Below are 17318 nucleotides of genomic sequence, written 5' to 3'. Positions count from 1 at the left end.
AGGTAGTAGACGATCCCCATGAAATTACATGAAAACAGATGAAACATTAGAAAAAGTACACTTTATTTTCCATTGTGAACTGTCTGGGGGTCAGTCACTAACATAAACTCCCAGGTGTTGTATAAATATGTAACATCTCGAGTTAAATGAGTGGCATTCATGATTTTAAAACCAGACAAATAAAGACATTTGCACAAAAATACATAGAACTGTGTGCAAACAAGGAATTTTATCGAAAACTAATTGTTCTAAATGCTTTATGATTGAACTGAAAAATAACCCTTTTTTGTTTCCCAGTAATTGTACAATTAACCAGCCCTTTAATCCATCTGTTACAGTGCAATCTATACTAAGTTTTTTTTTTAAAAGTGCTTATTAAAGCTCAAAGGAGTGCCACCAGTTTCCATTTCAATGCCTAAATATTAAAAAAAGCTCTTTTCAAGTCTTACATTTATATCTTCACACAAGGTAGTCCTTTTGGATTAGTGAATGTAAACAATAATCTGGGTTACCATGAGCATATTCTGCAAGTAGTAGCCATGTTTTAAATGTCAGTAGGCACCACGGAGAGAACATATAGCACATGTAAGCAGCTCAAATGAAGCAGAGGTATGGAGTTATCATAATATTGACATTTCTGGTTCTGCTGCTCGCTTCACTGCACTTTTGGAATTGGCTCTGATTTCACCGCCAGCTTCCTTCCACAGTCCGTTAGGGCCGGTGGCGTCTACTGCCGCGTCCATGACCTGATCTGGGGCCCACCACTGCAGGAACAGCAGGAAGAGGAAGTCTAAAACAGCTATGAAGGCAAAGATGGAGCCAGCTACGGGGCCACAGTGAGCCCTCAGCCTCCGTAACCGTTTGTCCAGGGGAAGCACCTCCTCTCCGGCCGCTCGGTCGTACACCTGAGAGGAAAAGACAATGAACAGAGTCACCATTTACATTCAGTGTGAAGCTTTCAGCTGTGTGAATGAACAGCAGTTTTACATGCCCAAGAAAAATCAGGTTAAACAGGAAATCCGAGAACCAGTTTACACTTTGCTACCGTATCGATGAAGATATTTCCTTTAGAAGAGCTGAGGGGAGAATTACTAAACTCCTTCTGTGGAAACTCACTTATTCTACTATAAACTACTAAATGAAGGCTTCAGTTTTAGTCAAATTAAATTAAATACTTTGTTTAGGTGTTTTTAATCTAAAAAATATGTTTAATCGAAGTTGAATTCCATTTGAATTTGAACTACCCAAATATTGACAGATTTGGCTCCAGTAAACATGACATACCTCGACTACAGTACATGACATCTCAGAAAAAGAAACTTTAAGCCAGTTAACTACAGCACACACTATCAATAACCCGACAATGGATTTTTTACATCCAAAATCTAAACTAAAGCTTTAACGGCAGCTCGCTTTGGTCTGTAGAGGGAACAAATAAATAAAGAAAGCTGATAAAAAAAGGTGCAGCTGTATTTACAGACATCTCTTTATTATGAAGGCATGCACAGGTGTTAGTGAATCCACCTTTTCCGTCCTCTCAGCAACGTTTCTCCAGGTGTAGAGGTTTTGCACACGAGCATGGATAGAGGCAGGGGAGGGGACTGAGGCTGAGCGCTGCCGGGCGATGACCGTCTCCAGACCAGCACACAACGCCCGCACCGTTGGCTCACACATGGTGATCAACTCTTCAGGCAACACCTCAGGAATGCCCCCCACACGAGTGCTGACCACCTGAGAAACAAAACAAAAAGTGGATGAGCACATTGTATACAAACACACATAATGATAAATCACACTTTATGTGAGAGTAAAACATCTGCTCTAACATCCCTTTCAAACTAAGGAGAGAATAAATAGCTGAAAACGTATTGGACCTCTTATTGATAACAAGTTCAAATCTTTTTCACCTCTGACCGCACCCTGCATCACATCCAACAGTGAGGCTGCTGACCACACCCAGAGAGAACTGAGAGCCAGACAAACCCAGACTTTCATCTTGTAGTTACTGACTCCTAAATAAGCTATTAGCCTTAATATGTTTCTTTAAATTAAAAGAACACTCAGGGGAACATTTCAGGCACAGATTACATTAAATCGCTGGCTTTGTCAGCTGGCGGTGGATTTTCAATTGTTCAGACATAAGTGACTTTTTTACTTCAATTGTTCCTTACAGCTTTATTCAGACGTGACAGAGACGGTTCTCCTAGCTTTACTCAAGTATAACCTAGTTCCTGATAAAAACTAGTTATTTTCTCTTTCTCCTGAGAAAACACCAGACCCAACTTCCCCGTCACATGTGAGTGTATGGGTGGCCAGCTGCAGTCATTTACAACTATTATTTTTAACAATATATATATATATATATATATCTTTTTTTAATGTATGGCTCCTTTTGCGCCACAAACTTTACATGGAGGGTACGACTTTTTGAGTATAAAACGTATAATTTTTTTCCAAAGCAGTGCTTTGCAGCAGACTTGAGCAACCACCTACGAGCTCACCCACAGAAAATCTGCCACAAGGACACTTCCTCAACTGTGTCAAGACAACTACATTCAGTTGTAAAGGCTGTTTTGCAACATGATTAAAGCAGAATGTTAAGTCTGGAAAATACAAGTTTCAGCATTGAATAACAGCCAATTCTTACAGACAAGAGTGAAAGGTTGAGAGACAATGGGAGGAGTAAAAGAAGGCGGGAGGGAGAGACAGAAAGTCTACTGTACTAAGGCTGCATCTACACGGAGACGAAAACGAACCGAATTCGATATCAAAAAAGTCTTCCGTCCACACAGTATCAGCTCAAGAAACGTGTCCGTCCACACGAGACCGCTCGACACGCTGGAAACGCTGTAGTAAATATGCCGGGCCTGTAAGTGGCGCTGTACTTCCGCCACAAAATACACCAAAAGCAGCGAAGAAGACCTCCCGAGCATGGTTGCCATGGTTGCCCTTCTGTTTATTCTCTGCGGTGGATTTAGCAACATGTAGTTCATGTAGTTCTCCATGTCCACTTGTTGCTGATGGTTGTGGTAGAGGAGCTGTAGATTTTGCTCTAACATCTGTAGCATGGTCAGCAGAGGTGGGGAGAGGCGGAGCTATGGCTTCATCGTTATCAGGAAATGATCGTATAGGACGTACACACGGAGCCGTTAGGCCCCCCAGAGCGTTTCGTCCAAAGATCTACCCACCTTGGGAGCCATTATCGTTTGAGGGCTTCGTTTCCGCAGTTCCGTTATGGCCTCGTGTGGACGAACCGTCCATACCATAGAGAACTGTGGCAGATGCAACCCGTTTTGTGTCCATGTGGACGGGGCCTAAGTTCCACCTTTGAAATATTTTAATGACTGAACACATTGCTGCTGTGACCAAATAAGTTCCCAATGTGGGATGAATAAAGTATATCTATCTATCTATCTATCCATCTATCTATCCATCTATCTATCCATCTATCTATCTATGATATAGAGATATAAAAAAAGACAAGACAGATACACAGACAGACTTTTTCCTACCATTCCCTATCCTTGACCTATTTTATAAATGGTTACATACCTGCAGTCCACAGCTGGCTCCTTCTAAGATGGCCATGCAGAACGCTTCAGTCAGAGACGTGTTGAGAAAGATGTGACCCTGCACCAGAACGTTACGAACATCTTTGTGCTCTAAAGCCCCAAGCAGACGCACCCTGCAGTCACACAAATTAAAAGAATATGGCAAATGCAATACTACCGTAACAAATAAAGAGTTCAGTGTTTTACTATCAATGTCAGAGTGCTGTTGTCGTCAATTGCTGAAAATTCACACCACAGTCACTTGGTTTCCTCAGATATCACAGCTTAGTTACAATCATTTCTTAATATTTGAATAAGCAGTAAGCTAAACAGTGTTGTCTACCTATAGTATGTGAAATGCAGCTGCTGCAATATGACAGTGCTGGTGAAGTAGCAGAGAGCATGTTTTAAAAAAGGTTTAAGTGGTACCTCCCTTATCACTTTTTAGGGATATGAGTATACCTGTCATGTAGTTGGTATTTCTCTCTCACTTCCTCCAGAACAAGTCTCTTTGGTCCCTCTCCACCAATAAGGAATTGCAGATCTGGATGTTTGTGGCAGAGCACTGGAATTATTCCACCAAGAAGGTCGATACCTAAACAGAGGAAGAGTTGGTGTACACTTGCTATAAAAAGAAAATGATGCAATTCTTAATTAAAGCTTATTACAGGCTGACAGAAGCTGACTATTTTAAGATTTATGAATGTTTAAGAATCAGATATTTATATTGAATGATTTTATGACTAACACCGTCCCTGGAATAAGTATTAATGCAAGTTTGATTTGTGCAAACTCAAGCGTTTTGAAGCGTTATTCACCAAAATTCACATTCTGCTGATACCCACTGTCAAGCCAAAATGTAATCAATAAGCTTAAATGTCTAATACAAGAGCTTCTCAGTACCTTTGCGGTAGACGAGACGGCTGACAACAACAATAGTGATCCTGTCGTCTTGGCGCTGGGAGGGGTCAGGGGTGAAGTCAGTAGGGTCGACAGCGTTGGGAATAACAGACACTATCTCTGGGTTGAGTGCTGCGCGGAGCACCGTGTTCTCCTTACTGGTGTAAGACACGCACACAGTGTGGTTGGTATCACACAGCGACACCGTCAGAAGCTTGTTGGTCAGCACGGAGCTCACATCAGCAAACCCGAAAAGTGAGTGGTCGGTGAACACCTGAAAATGAAAATACGCTTTAATTTCAGCAGAATATGTGCTGTGAAATGCTTCTGAGACCTGGCTCATAATAAGTCAATTACCGTGGTCAGGCCCATGGTCTTGGCGTGGAACAGTGCATCATGGCCCATGGCGGAGAACGAGCTGTGTGCATGCACCACAGTGATGCGTTCCCTTACAAACACACAGCGCATCAGTGGGAGACTGTGGAAGCAGGTGGTGGCTGTGGACTGGTTGTACATCACCTGCAGGGGAAGGTAGTAGACCTTCAGTCCGTTGGTCAGGTGCCTGACACCTTTCCTCCTGCCATAGGCATGCGTGACAATGACCACCTTATGTCCTTTTTCAATCAAACACTGCGATAGCTGGTAAATGTGACTTTCTACTCCTCCCATATTTGGGTAGAAGAAGTCTGACACCATGCAGATGTTGTGCTTCCTGTTGGGGATCCCAGCAGCCTCTGCGGGAGCTGCAGATGTTCCCTGAGATGAAGAGTTATTCACAGCTGCCGCTCTTCTTCGTTGGCCCATTGTAGATGCCTTGTGTGTCTCTGATCCTTACTGAAATAATACGTTTAATAATCGGTTAATAAATGAAAAGCAAAATGAATGGGTGAAATATGTGTTTTGATAATAATAAATAAGTTAAATAAAATTTCAAGCAAAAATAACATAGTTTAGTGTAGAAACAGTACAAGTAAATGTCCCAACAATTTTGAATATTAAAAAATAACTTATCTTATTTATGACCAAGAATGCCAAACACTCCCTGTTTCCACATTTTTAAATTGGGTTTAACTTTTCTCTTATGTTATTTTCATTACAAATTATATATCTGTTGGGCTGTCTATCATTGTTTATTTGATTGTCATTAAGTATTAAAAAATGCTAATTTGGTTTTCTCAGATCAAAAGTTGACATCTTTAATGTGTTTATTCAACAACAATGCAATAATTAAAGCTATTAAGTTCAATGTTAACTTGTTAATTCAAGAAGATGAAACAAAAGCTATTTATGGTTTATGTTTTTTATGAATGACTTCAAATTGTTTATTTATTATAAAAAAGGGAATGATAACTAGACCCAACCTTTCATTTCAGCACTAACTACATTCAACTGAAATCAAGATTGTATTGATTTATTATCATTAGCACAACAACTACAGACAAGCAGTATTTGCAGTGAACATCTTGATTGAGGCTCTCAAAAAAGTTAGTTTAATTTGTAGGCCATAAAAACAGTAAATGCTAAATAAAAGGAAAATAAAAGGAAAATATTGAATAGTTATATACATTTGTGGCAGACAGTATTTCAAAAGGAATATACTGAATGTAAAGAGCCATGTCGTAAATGTATTTTAAAATAAGAAATATATATAAAAGTTGTACAGCGATGTAAAAAGTATGTACTAATAATGGTCCATGATCATAGGTTATAACTACACTCCAGGTACTTGATAGTGAATCACACATAGCATCATAAATAAATAATAGAATATCTGTTATAAACCACCCCTGGTACTGTCAGTGTAAATTAGCTTCTGTCTAAGCATTAGTAGAGTGAATAATCCCTTCAACTTGCATTCACTATGCGTTAAATATAGTAAGATATTCAAGCTTGCTCATCAGCACATATAGACAGTATTAACAAAACACTGCGTGAAGGGACTATCTGCCAAATATAAGCCAAATTAACGTTGTTCATAACTAGTTCTGTTTACGTTAGCATCAAGCTAACACACTTTGTTCATACGTAACCACTTTACTGACATTAAAACAGAGAGTTTCCTATCCTTCCTACATGCCTTACCTTGGACGAAATGTCAATTCTTTTTCAGACTGGGAAAAAACACAAAACTCTTTTTCAAAATCATTTCGACTCGACAGTCCTGAGCTAGCATGTTAGCCACCTGTATCACTTCCTGGTGCGCTACTACGTCACACGCAATGGCGTACCACGGTGATGTTGTTTCTCATTTATTTGTACACAGTATATAATTTAGATCTAGACGTTACAAGAAATGTAAATCAAAAAGGTTAAATAATTATTTCATATAATGTGTTACACTTACATGTATGTTGTTGGATTAGGGCAGGCAATGAATATATCACTAACCTTTATCATCAATCTGGGTTATTTTCTCATAAATTACTTTTCATTAAATTAATTTTATATTTATTTAATAAATACATATTCCACAAAGCTGTTCCTTCCATCTGCCAAGACGTTTGTGACGTGACATTATATTTGACATTTTATTTAACATTGACACTTTTTTTTGTAAGTCTTGAGCGTCACAAAGGAAGCCCCCTTTGATATAATTTACTTTTGGAATATAACTTCTATGATAGATTGGCTAAGGCTAGCACAAATGTACATACTTCTATTATGAGAAGACGCCATGATCTATATTTTTACAGCTATGACTGTTAGATTTAGATTAATTTATAACTTATTTAATTTAAATGTGAATGGTGTGTATTTACAAGGTGCTGGCTGTGAAGGTATGTATGAGATCAAAGAGTAGGGAGGGAGTTTTTACTTGATCAGTTTGAAGTCATGAACTTATCTGAAATTGTTGAAATCCATGAAAATGTTCTGTGATATTGTTGCTGATTTAGTTGTCTGCCTATAATCTCCATTAACCAGTCACAACATGAAATGTATTCAACAGTGACAAACTCCCCAAGAATGCGGTGAAGCAACTAAATGTAACGGTATCATGTTGACACGCACACAACAAAGAAATTGATAGAAAGAAAGTAACAATGATGAAAGGATACAAACAACATTAGGATTTAGCAACTGAAAGTCTAAAGACAAAAGGGTTTAAGGCTTGTTTACTTGTTCTTACAAAACATTACAAAATATTACATTACATTCATTTAGCTGAGAGAAGTGTGTGCTAGAGTGTATGGTTTAACCATATCCTGGATGAACTAGGAAAGGCTGGATCCCTTCACAGCACGGTAGGCCAGAAGCAGTGTCTTGAAGCGGATTCGAGCAGCCACTGGTAGCCAGTAAAGGGATCGGATGAGTGGTGTTATTGGTTGCGTTGCCTTCTTGGTCAGTACTGGACCCAGCAAAGCATTTTGAAATTTTTAACTTTAAACCTTTGTTGGAAAGTTCACACATTATGCAGTGCACCAACTTCTTTTCAGACTTGGAAAGATTAATCATTGTTTGCTTGTTTGGTATGTAACCATTATTCACAGACATTCGTTTTCGGTGTCAGACCTCTAAATGTCACAAAACTGTCACAGACCTTGATGTACTATATTACAAACAATGACCATAACCTATTTATTTACAAAAGTATTACAAATCTGTACTTAGTGAACTATGTATAGGGAAGTTATGGCATATACAGAAAAAAATAAACGCACCATCATAAAGGAATAGAAGAGACTTGATCATCAACGTTAAAGAAACAAGAAAATCACAGTATACAGTAAGTCACCCATGGTACATACATGTCTTAGACCTTCTACACATTTCTGCATTTCATTTTGTTCTAATGTGAAATCAAGATTTATAGTATTTGTATTGTGCTATAAAAAATATCACCTTTGTGTTATATTTGAAAATAATCATATTACATAATATTTACAATTTAAAATATGGTTGCTAAACACATAATACATATTTACTATGATTGTTGCAAAAGCTTGCAATATCAGATAAGGTCCAACATCTTAAATTTGAAGGCAGACATGTTTTATCATTAAATGGCTCTGTTTTATACAGTATTTTATTAATAAAGTATACGGGAGTATATATGAATTAGCTTAACTGTTGTGTGTATTAGAGACTTTTGAAAAGAAAAACAAGTAGCATCATACAAACAAGAGTTCACAAAATGGACATTTAAAAAAAAAAGAAAACTACATTCCCAGAGTGGCATGAACACAGGATGTAACCTGCCTCTTAACAATTTATTTGCAGGCATTGTGAATCATACACGTGACTAACCACAGTGAGGTTGAAGGTGCTTTCACTTTTCTTTTCTTTTTCGCGATGTTTTTTTCCTGTTTTGTTAGCCTTTGAAGTTGTTGGTCTCAACTTGTTGTATCCAGGGTAAACTCCTTTATCAAAGACAGAAGATATGGAAAGATAAAACACAACGTCCAATGTCAACACAATTGCTTATTTTTATTTAACTCTGTTTTTCCCCTTATCATTTATTTCTTATATTTATCTTCCTCTCTCCTTTACACATGAACACATCTTGTTTAGTACACACAAATTGGTTTAAACACATTCTGTATTATTCCGTTTGTTTTTCTCCCTATATTTTGTCATTTGATTTACTTTCTGTTATCTTGTTTGGCTGTTTGTGTCAAGTGTTGTGCAACTGGTTAAACTAGTAAACCTGAAATACAAACTGCTTTAGAATCAGATCTTTGGCATTATGACAAACACTTACTATGAGACGACCCTACGGCACCACAAGAGCAATGAAAGTCCAAGCACAAACATAATGGGAATGTAAAAATAGTAGCTTCTTCGTTGGTCCTTGTTGTAGTTGTAGTCTGGTGTAGAGTGAATATTTGTATCTGTGTCAGAAAAATGCCAAAAAATGCCATTATTTGATGGCCCATCCTAAACTTGACTTTAGTTATTTTAAGATATGTTGCATGATGAATGATACAGATAATATCATAATGTATGAGATTAGTTTTGTATCATAAAGATAAAGCAACACTTTCTCAGAATAAAGCAAAACTATGAGTTTAAAAGAAGAAAAAAACTAAGTCAAGCAAAATAAAATTAATTTCAAAAATAAAACTATAAGTTGCAAACAAATCATTTGTGTAATCATGTAAACTATAAGTATTTTTTCTTTGTTTTAACATAGATTTTTGTTTGCAGTTCTTGTTTCTTCTTTCTCAATGATCAGACTTTTGCTCTCGCTGCAGCTCTCTCGTTTGCGCTCCCTCATTTTTTGTTTGAGATTTTGACACAAACATCTCAGGTGGGCGGGACTTTAAGGGGTGCGTCCCCATTGGCTACTCAGTTTTTGAGTGACAGCCCAGTCCTCCACAGATCATACAGTGCAACTCATGCAGCAAACTCCGGAGTCCACTCGGCCACGTTAGTGTCGGTGTCTCCTGGGGAGTTTTCATGAACATATCGGATTTATTTTATGGATTGCAGTGCATTATACTTGTGATGTGTAGTTCATACTTTATTCCAACTTTAAATATTTTAATACCTGAACACACTGCTGCTGTTAAATAATTTCCCAATTTGGGATTGATAAAGTGTCTGTCTATTTATTTTATAGATTAAAAAAACACATCTATGTATTTTTAAGCTAAAGGTGATACACAATATAAACTGTATACTATTATTTTTTAAAGACATGTTACATTTCAAAAGCATATATTGCTATGTTTAGGACAAACAATTAAAGACTGCTTTAGAGCTGAAGCATTCATACACAATGGATAAAACCGGTGTTGTTTCATTCTATATCCTGTGAGAAAATTATATACATTTAGCATTAAAAATTCAACATACTATTCCTAGCCTGAGGAAGATATGAATAATCAACAGATTTGAATGGAATCTCTAACATTTTCATGTATAATAAAGACAAAAGAGTGATTATACAAATTACATTTATTGAAATTTGAACCAGAAGATGAAGTCTCAAAGAATGTTTTAAATAAAAGGACATAAAACAAAAAGGTGGATAATAATAAAAGCTATTAAATGTATATGTAAAGACATTTGGTCAAATGAAATGACACTGAGCCAGTGATAACAGTAACGCCAGCGTGGATGAAGCTGGTGCAGTTCTTTCTTCATGCCCCCCCTCCGTGCTGTCCCCTCAGAGGAAGTGGGAAAACGGGATAAGACTCTGGACGCCACGCTGTCTCAATGATCCACACTGTTAATATGAGAGGAAAATAAATGTTTTAGGAAATGAAAAATATGAAGTTAACAAATAAAACACAGCTCATGGACGGTAGGTTTTCCTACAAAGTTAACTCAGCCTCCATTGATTTTCATATCAAATTAGCGTGTTAATAAAATAAGCTATCATGGCTTATACTTGCATATCTAAACAGAATCATGAAAACCTGTTGGTAGAGTCAGGCACACGAGTCTGTTTGAGTGTGTGCGCCGGTGTCTGAACGCTCACTCACTGCTAGCTATGTAGCTAACTGTTAGGCTACTTAGCTTGCATTGATATGGATCTAAAGGTAGCACAAGCTAACTTTCATAGCACAGCTTTACTTCTCACTTAACACAATAAAGAAAGAGACCGTATAGCACAAACAACACAAATGATCAATACTTACATATATTTTCACTTGTAGTATTATAATAATTGAAATGCTGGTTCTTCTTAGTGATGTGTCAGTCGCGAACGAGCCGGCTCAAAGAGCTCTCGCCCGCGGACGAGCCGGGTTTTTTTTGTTTTGCGGAGGGATCTAGATCGGCTTGAAGGCACATTATGCAATGTGCACATCATCCCGCTTACTACATGGCCACATTCTCAACAAAGTAACGACATGACTCCCAATATTAATTGAAATGCTTTTAGGGATTTAGAAAATGATTTTATTGATTTAAAAATAGTTTTATGTATTGCTTTAAATTGACATGCATCCGCTAAGAAAAGTAGTCCGTTGTTACTGTTTGAACTAACGTAGCATCGGCAGGAACTGCTTCGATAGTGTTTTTGAGGAGCTTTTTGATTACAGATTTGAAAACATCGTTGCTTGCTTTAAAAGTAGCACAATTCATTATGTCAAACCTTGGAAAGTATCTAGATATCCCTGCCCTAATGCCAAAGTAACTGGCAACTGAATATGTGTCGCCGTTTGATGCTATGTCTGGACCGCTGCGTTAAACGGAGGGTTTCTGCCCCATTACTTCTCTTCTTACTTCTATAAGAATAAAACACGGAGGACGGAGATCTCTTTTTCTCCCCGTCTTCTGACAGCCCAGCAGCTGATCTCAGAGCACGCTCCCCTCTCCTGCAGGGGGCGTGGTCAGCTCACAGAATCAGCCCCTGCAAAAACAGCGCTGGAAAGAGCAAATGCGAAATGAGGCATGGCTAAAATGCAGGATCTTTTTGGTATTTTGAAATAAAAACTATATTTATATACTTTATATAGGTCGATACAGTAGCCCCTTTTTTAAAAAATAGTTTTTATAGGTGTTGCTATCTGTTTTGTGTAGCATGGTTCTACAAGCAAGTCAATGCATTCATTGGGTGGTATCAGAGAGTTACACGGGTCTGTAAAAGCAATGAAAACAATTGGCCACAGCAAATCATTTATAAATATTAAACATGTAATTTTTACTTTTGAATACTTCAGTACAAAGGTTGTATTGAATAATTTAAGTGATATATGTGCACACATATAATTAGTCAAAACAGGGCTACATTTGATTTAATTAAAAGGTATAATATGTGGTCAACTGAAGAGCCGTTTGGGAGCCGAAAGAGCCGGCTCTTCTTGGTGAGCCGAGCCAAATGATCCGGCTCATCAAGAAGAGCCGGAATTCCCATCACTAGGGGTCTTCTGTCCACGCTCAGCTCGCTACTGCACCGCAGCTACCTGCACTGTACAATCGCTGGAGGACTGGGCTGTCACTCAAAAACTGAGTAGCCAATGGGGACGCACCCCTGAAAGTCCCGCCCACCTGGGAGGTTTGTGTCAGAATCTCAAACAAAAAATGAGGGAGCTCAAAAGAGAGTGCTGCAGCGAGAGCAAAAGTCTGATCATTGAGAAAGAAGAAACAGTAACTGCAAACAAAAACCTATGTTAAAACAAAGAAAAAAGACTTATAGTTTACATGATTACACAAATGATTTGTTTGCAACTTATAGTTTTATTTTTGAAATTTATTTTATTTTGCTTGACTCAGTTTTTTTTTCTTTTAAACTCATAGTTTTGCTTTATTCTGAAAAAGTGTTGCTTTATCTTTATGATACAAAACTAATCCCATAATAATGCTTTTTGCAGAGTAGTATTGAACAATAAGTCCCAACCTTTCTGAAATAAATTAAATCAAATAAATACCTGCATTGCAATCAGAGCTGTTGTACGTTGCTATGTTTTTGGCCTTGACGTGACATCTAGGTGCTGAGGTCCAGTTGAGAGTAGTGTTGAGTTGGCTGGAGAATTGGATTTGGCCAGTAGGATCATCCGGGTTGTATTTTTGAGTTATATTAGTGGTGATTGAATTTTGCAGAGGCACTCCATCCAATTCCCACTCAATCTCTGTCTTGTTGTAGCGTCCCTTTACATTACACTTGAAAACATTTACACCTCCACTGTTGTTGGCTGTCTGAAGAACACTGTAGCATGCTGGTGAGGGAAGACTAAAGTTAAAATGGTGCAAGATTGTATTACTCTTACTGTTAATGGGTTAAATAAGAGATTGGTTGATTTGCAAAATAAATTAATGACTTACCATAAATGTTTAGAGTTACAAAGGATTTTTTGTATGTCTCATTAATGCTAAAGATGCATCTGTGTTTCCCCTGGTCCTCTGCTGTGATGTTGGTGAGGAGAATTGAGCAGTTTTCTCTGTTCTCAGACAGAAACGCTTTTCCTCTCTCCTTATATTTGCCCCAGAATGTTTCAGTGGTCTGTGTGTGATTGAACACCTGCGTCGCATTTGGGCCTTCTGTCTGCCACCCAACCTCCCTGCTCACATTTCTGCCTGAGCAGGCGCATGGCAGAAGGACATCGTGTCCTAGGGTGCCATTGATAGTTACATGTTTATCTACAACAGGAAAAGTAAATTCGGGTAAGTTCCGTTTCCAGACTCTCGTAAAAATATGAGTTTTTAACATACATTTTTAAACATTGAATGCTGTAATGATTTGCCACTAGGGTCTCCTAATCAAAACAGAAACACATCCTGGTAATTGTCTTCACTGCCATTGTTATAATTAATGCAGTGTGGTTAAGATTTCTTGATAGCTGATTTTCTTTTCAGACTTATTCGCAGAGGTCTCTTCCTCTCCAAAAAAAAACAATTAGGTGATTTAACATGAATAAATAAGTTTTGTGTTAAAAATCCATGTGGACACTAATGAAAAGGGCTGCACATTTGCTCCGTTTCTACTCTGATGACTAAAAACCCTCCATTAAGATATTTATTTAAAAGGATCTGAATAGTGTATCTTAAAAAGGGAAGTGAGTACGATATGTAAACTGGAGAAAACAATAGTTCCGTGGGGGCTTTCATGACATCCTGTGCATCTGATGAGTGTTTTGGTCTATTGTGATAAGGCGACCACCTGGACCAATTGGTGTTGCCTGACATGTAAGTGATCTTTGATGTATTCCTATAAAGAGTCTGTCCTACAGACATCAGCACACACTCTTCGGGAGGCGTCATGCGTGTACGCATTAAAGATCTTAAAGGACTTTAGTGTTTCTTTGCATAGTTGCCTAACTCATAATTTTCTCTAAACAGCAGCTGATTTTAAGTTGTGACGAAATGTCCATTCCTGCCACCATTCTAATTTTTCTAGTGTTTGTTTGGAACAGCTTTTTATTAATAAAGCTCGCTTTTTGTTCATACTTTTATACCCCAATCTCTCTATTCCGCATTTGGGTCCTGATAACCTTCTGTTCCTGATAGACATACTGCAATGTCTAACAAAGATAGCATCAGCTTTATTTCCAACCATACATCTGCAGTGAACGTATCACACACACACTGATGTCTGCTTTCATTTTATTTTTAAATATGTTTCTTTTAACATTATTTGTATTTACTTCCTTATTCCATGGTAACATTTTCAGTGTGTTTAGAAGGAACTCACAACGTGGCTCCTACTTACATTTAAAATCATTTTAAATAACATTCCATTCTGTATCAGAGCTATTGACTAATTCGATATCTCCATTCTGATTTGTAGTTCAAACAACTGCACAGCCACTCCTTAACTGCACACTTTCCTTTTGTTTGTATTGGGCAAACAGAAAGGTATACATAGTTATTGACAGACAAATGTGAAAAATGTGAAGCTCCAGTCTTACAGATATTCAAAATAAAGTTGTTTAGTTTCAAACAAGAAAAAAAATGTCATATTTTGATGTCGCAGCAAAATTATGGAAACACGTGATTCTTTATGGTTTTTCACTGTACCTTGTGTGTAGGTTAGATGTTGAAAGACGGATAATTAAAATCAAACAGAAATAATTGCATCACTGGAAAGTTTGGAAACAATATCAGTTCACCTAAATACAACAAAAACGAATTGATGGCACAAAAGTTACATTTATGGTAAGCCTTTTCGTGACGTCAAGGCAGGGCTTGTTCCTCTTTATTCACATTAAATGATCATTTTTGAGGGTTTTCATTGCTAACGGCTGTTTCTTTGTTAAAGTTGCGCAAATAACTACATTGAAATGTAAAATTAGGCAACCACTAAACGCACGAACGATCAGACGTACTGTAGCACAAACACAAAATGCAACTTGTGTATAAGAATTACACATCTACCAGTATTGTCCAAGGTCCACTTGCTGAAGTAGCTTACACACTTACATTTACAATTACATATCCCATGTAGGGTAATTGGAAGATAACATGGAACTGTCATAATTCTTCAGGATATGAGGTTAATGTTGAGTGGTTTGTATTGAGGCTTACCTGCTGAGACAGTTAAGACAATAAACACTGCCAGGAAAGTTCTCATGTTGCGACTCAGTGTCTCGAGGATATGCTGTGAACTTGGCAGCCTATTACAATTTCAAGAAGAGTTTCTTATTCTAATTTCCTCCGTGTAGTAGCCTACTATAGAGGTATTTTCTTCATTAGCCAACATTTTCCAAAATCCGTTCAATGCTCCAGAAATCCTTTTACGTCCGAAGCGAAAGTAATAGGCCTACATGTGGTTGGAGTTTCCGGAGTAGCAGACCATTTTAAAATGATTACAAATACGTCAGCATCTGCCTTGTCATCGATAAATGAGCCTCCCACCTATGCCTTCGTCCCTCGCGTTTGCTTGGTCAAATGAGCGACTCTTCATTTTTGAGTGCGCGATTTATTGCGCATTTATGGTAATCACTGAGAAGCGGCACTGACGCTAGTACAAGAATAAAATAATGCATTTTTGTTCTGCTTTATTTGTGATACAAATAATTGTTACCATAAGTTCTACATGAAATGTATACTGTTGGACTCAGTAGGCTACTTGTTAGACCACTGCCACAAGTACAATGAAGTATTTGTACATGATACTTTTCGAGTAATCCTCTGTCAAACCCATGGTCAAACCCCTCCTGAGAACAATAATGCATGTATTCTGCTATATTTTATGAGGGATAAAATCATTTTTTGCGATAAGTTCTACATGAAATTGATACTGTTGGACTCAGTACTACTTGGACTACTACCACAAGTACAATCAAGTGTTTTTACTGAGTACTTTTCGAGTAATCCTCTGTCAAACTCCCTTCTGAGTACAATAATGCATGTTTTCTGCTATATTCAATAAGCGTTAGAAAAATGTTCTTCACAATACGGATAATGTTGGACAGAGTATTTTAAGAGGATATGGTAGATGACATCAACACTAGATCCACTAGAATCGATCAATACTCTAGCAGCAGCATTGTTACCCCTTGGAAAGTCTTTAGAGACTATCCTGGATAGCTGTTAACAACTTTCCTTCAACTCAGTGACACACCCTTGTCCCTCTTGTTGGCCTCTTATGATGCTGCTAATGTCCTTCTACTGCACCTTTTGAAGACTCCAATACAGGCATTTGTACTCTATGTGTTTGGAGAAATGACACAATAAATGGCCCAGATTTGTACACATCGAAATCTTGTAGTGTAGTGTGCAGGAAGAAATACACACTGGCTAAGCCTGCAGGTGATAGGCTTTGTTTTGCAATATTTATTCAAAGGTCACTTCTTATTGAAAATATTCAATTTCTGAGAATAAATACATCAAATTGAACATATAAATGAAAACTATTTCCCAGCAACCGCATCCCCCGCTTTTTGGATAAATTGAATATTAAGATACGATAAGAAAATAAGTACTTTATTGATGGGAAATGTTTGCGTTGCAGCAGCATAAAAAGACAAGGCATTGTACATTAGAGAAATTAAAAGACTAGAAATAAACAATCCAAAATAGAAAAATCTCAAATAGAAATAAAATAGCATTAAAAAAAAGTAGAAAATATACATGTTAAAATACAAATGTACAGTAACAAAATATAAAGCAGGATATTATATATACATTAAGTGTGAAAAGTACACAGTAAAAACACTTGATTGTACTTGTAGGAGTAGTCCAAGTAGTACTGAGTCCAATATCAATTTCATGGAGAACCTCTTGCAAAAAATCATTTTATCCCTCATCAAATATAGAAGAATACATGAATTATTGTACTCAGGACCGGAGTTTGACCCAGTATTACTCAAAAAGTACACAGTAAAAACACTTGATTGTACTTGTGGGAGTAGTCCTGAGTCCAACAGTATCAATTTATTGTAGAACTTATAGCAACAAATCATTTTATCCCTCAACAAATGTAGCAAATACATGAATTATTTTACTCAGGAGGGGAGTTTGACAGAGTATTACTCAAAA

The 17318-nt window shown here is 37.4% G+C and overlaps 2 protein-coding genes across 3 annotated transcripts; both read right to left on the bottom strand.

The window, feature by feature from the left end:
* Positions 1 to 41: 41 nt before the first annotated feature.
* On the bottom strand, positions 42 to 6670 carry piga (phosphatidylinositol glycan anchor biosynthesis, class A). Its single transcript, XM_034232312.1, has 7 exons — positions 6534 to 6670; positions 4809 to 5285; positions 4455 to 4725; positions 4014 to 4146; positions 3553 to 3685; positions 1525 to 1731; positions 42 to 905 (listed from the first exon to the last, which is right to left on the bottom strand). Exons 2-7 carry the CDS (start codon positions 5253 to 5255, stop codon positions 621 to 623), a joined length of 1476 nt encoding a protein of 491 aa, XP_034088203.1. The 5' UTR covers positions 5256 to 5285; positions 6534 to 6670; the 3' UTR covers positions 42 to 620.
* An 879-nt stretch (positions 6671 to 7549) lies between these two features.
* LOC117556796 lies at positions 7550 to 15645 on the bottom strand. Of its 2 annotated transcripts, XM_034232320.1 has the most exons (5): positions 15363 to 15645; positions 13164 to 13478; positions 12770 to 13057; positions 9151 to 9280; positions 7550 to 8809 (listed from the first exon to the last, which is right to left on the bottom strand). In XM_034232320.1, coding segments are annotated over exons 1-5 (780 nt in total). In that variant the 5' UTR covers positions 15409 to 15645; the 3' UTR covers positions 7550 to 8808. The 2 variants fall into 2 exon arrangements, with proteins under 2 accessions (XP_034088211.1, XP_034088212.1); XM_034232321.1 differs by lacking the exons at positions 7550 to 8809; positions 9151 to 9280 and adding an exon at positions 11676 to 11765.
* Positions 15646 to 17318: the final 1673 nt, after the last annotated feature.

This window comes from Gymnodraco acuticeps, unplaced genomic scaffold (genome assembly GCF_902827175.1).
Source record: "Gymnodraco acuticeps unplaced genomic scaffold, fGymAcu1.1, whole genome shotgun sequence".
Taxonomy (NCBI): Eukaryota; Metazoa; Chordata; class Actinopteri; order Perciformes; family Bathydraconidae; genus Gymnodraco; species Gymnodraco acuticeps.
The sequence above is the reverse complement of the archived record's forward strand: the minus strand, read 5'-3'. Positions and strand labels throughout refer to the sequence as shown.

Bases quoted from the DNA above. Each gene is read 5' to 3' on its own strand.
- piga (XM_034232312.1), bottom strand. From the start codon at position 5,255: ATGGGCCAACGAAGAAGAGCGGCAGCTGTGAATAACTCTTCATCTCAG. The intron at 1,732-3,552 runs GTATGTAACCAT...TTTGTTTCTCAG, and splicing joins GAGCCAGCTGTGGACTGCAG to GTGGTCAGCACTCGTGTGGG. The intron at 906-1,524 runs GTGGATTCACTA...TTTTCCTCTCAG, and splicing joins TTGCTGAGAGGACGGAAAAG to GTGTACGACCGAGCGGCCGG.
- LOC117556796 (XM_034232320.1), bottom strand. From the start codon at position 15,408: ATGAGAACTTTCCTGGCAGTGTTTATTGTCTTAACTGTCTCAGCAG. The intron at 13,479-15,362 runs GTAAGCCTCAAT...TTCCTGTTGTAG, and splicing joins TGTCTTAACTGTCTCAGCAG to ATAAACATGTAACTATCAAT. The intron at 13,058-13,163 runs GTAAGTCATTAA...TTCCCTCACCAG, and splicing joins TGTAACTCTAAACATTTATG to CATGCTACAGTGTTCTTCAG.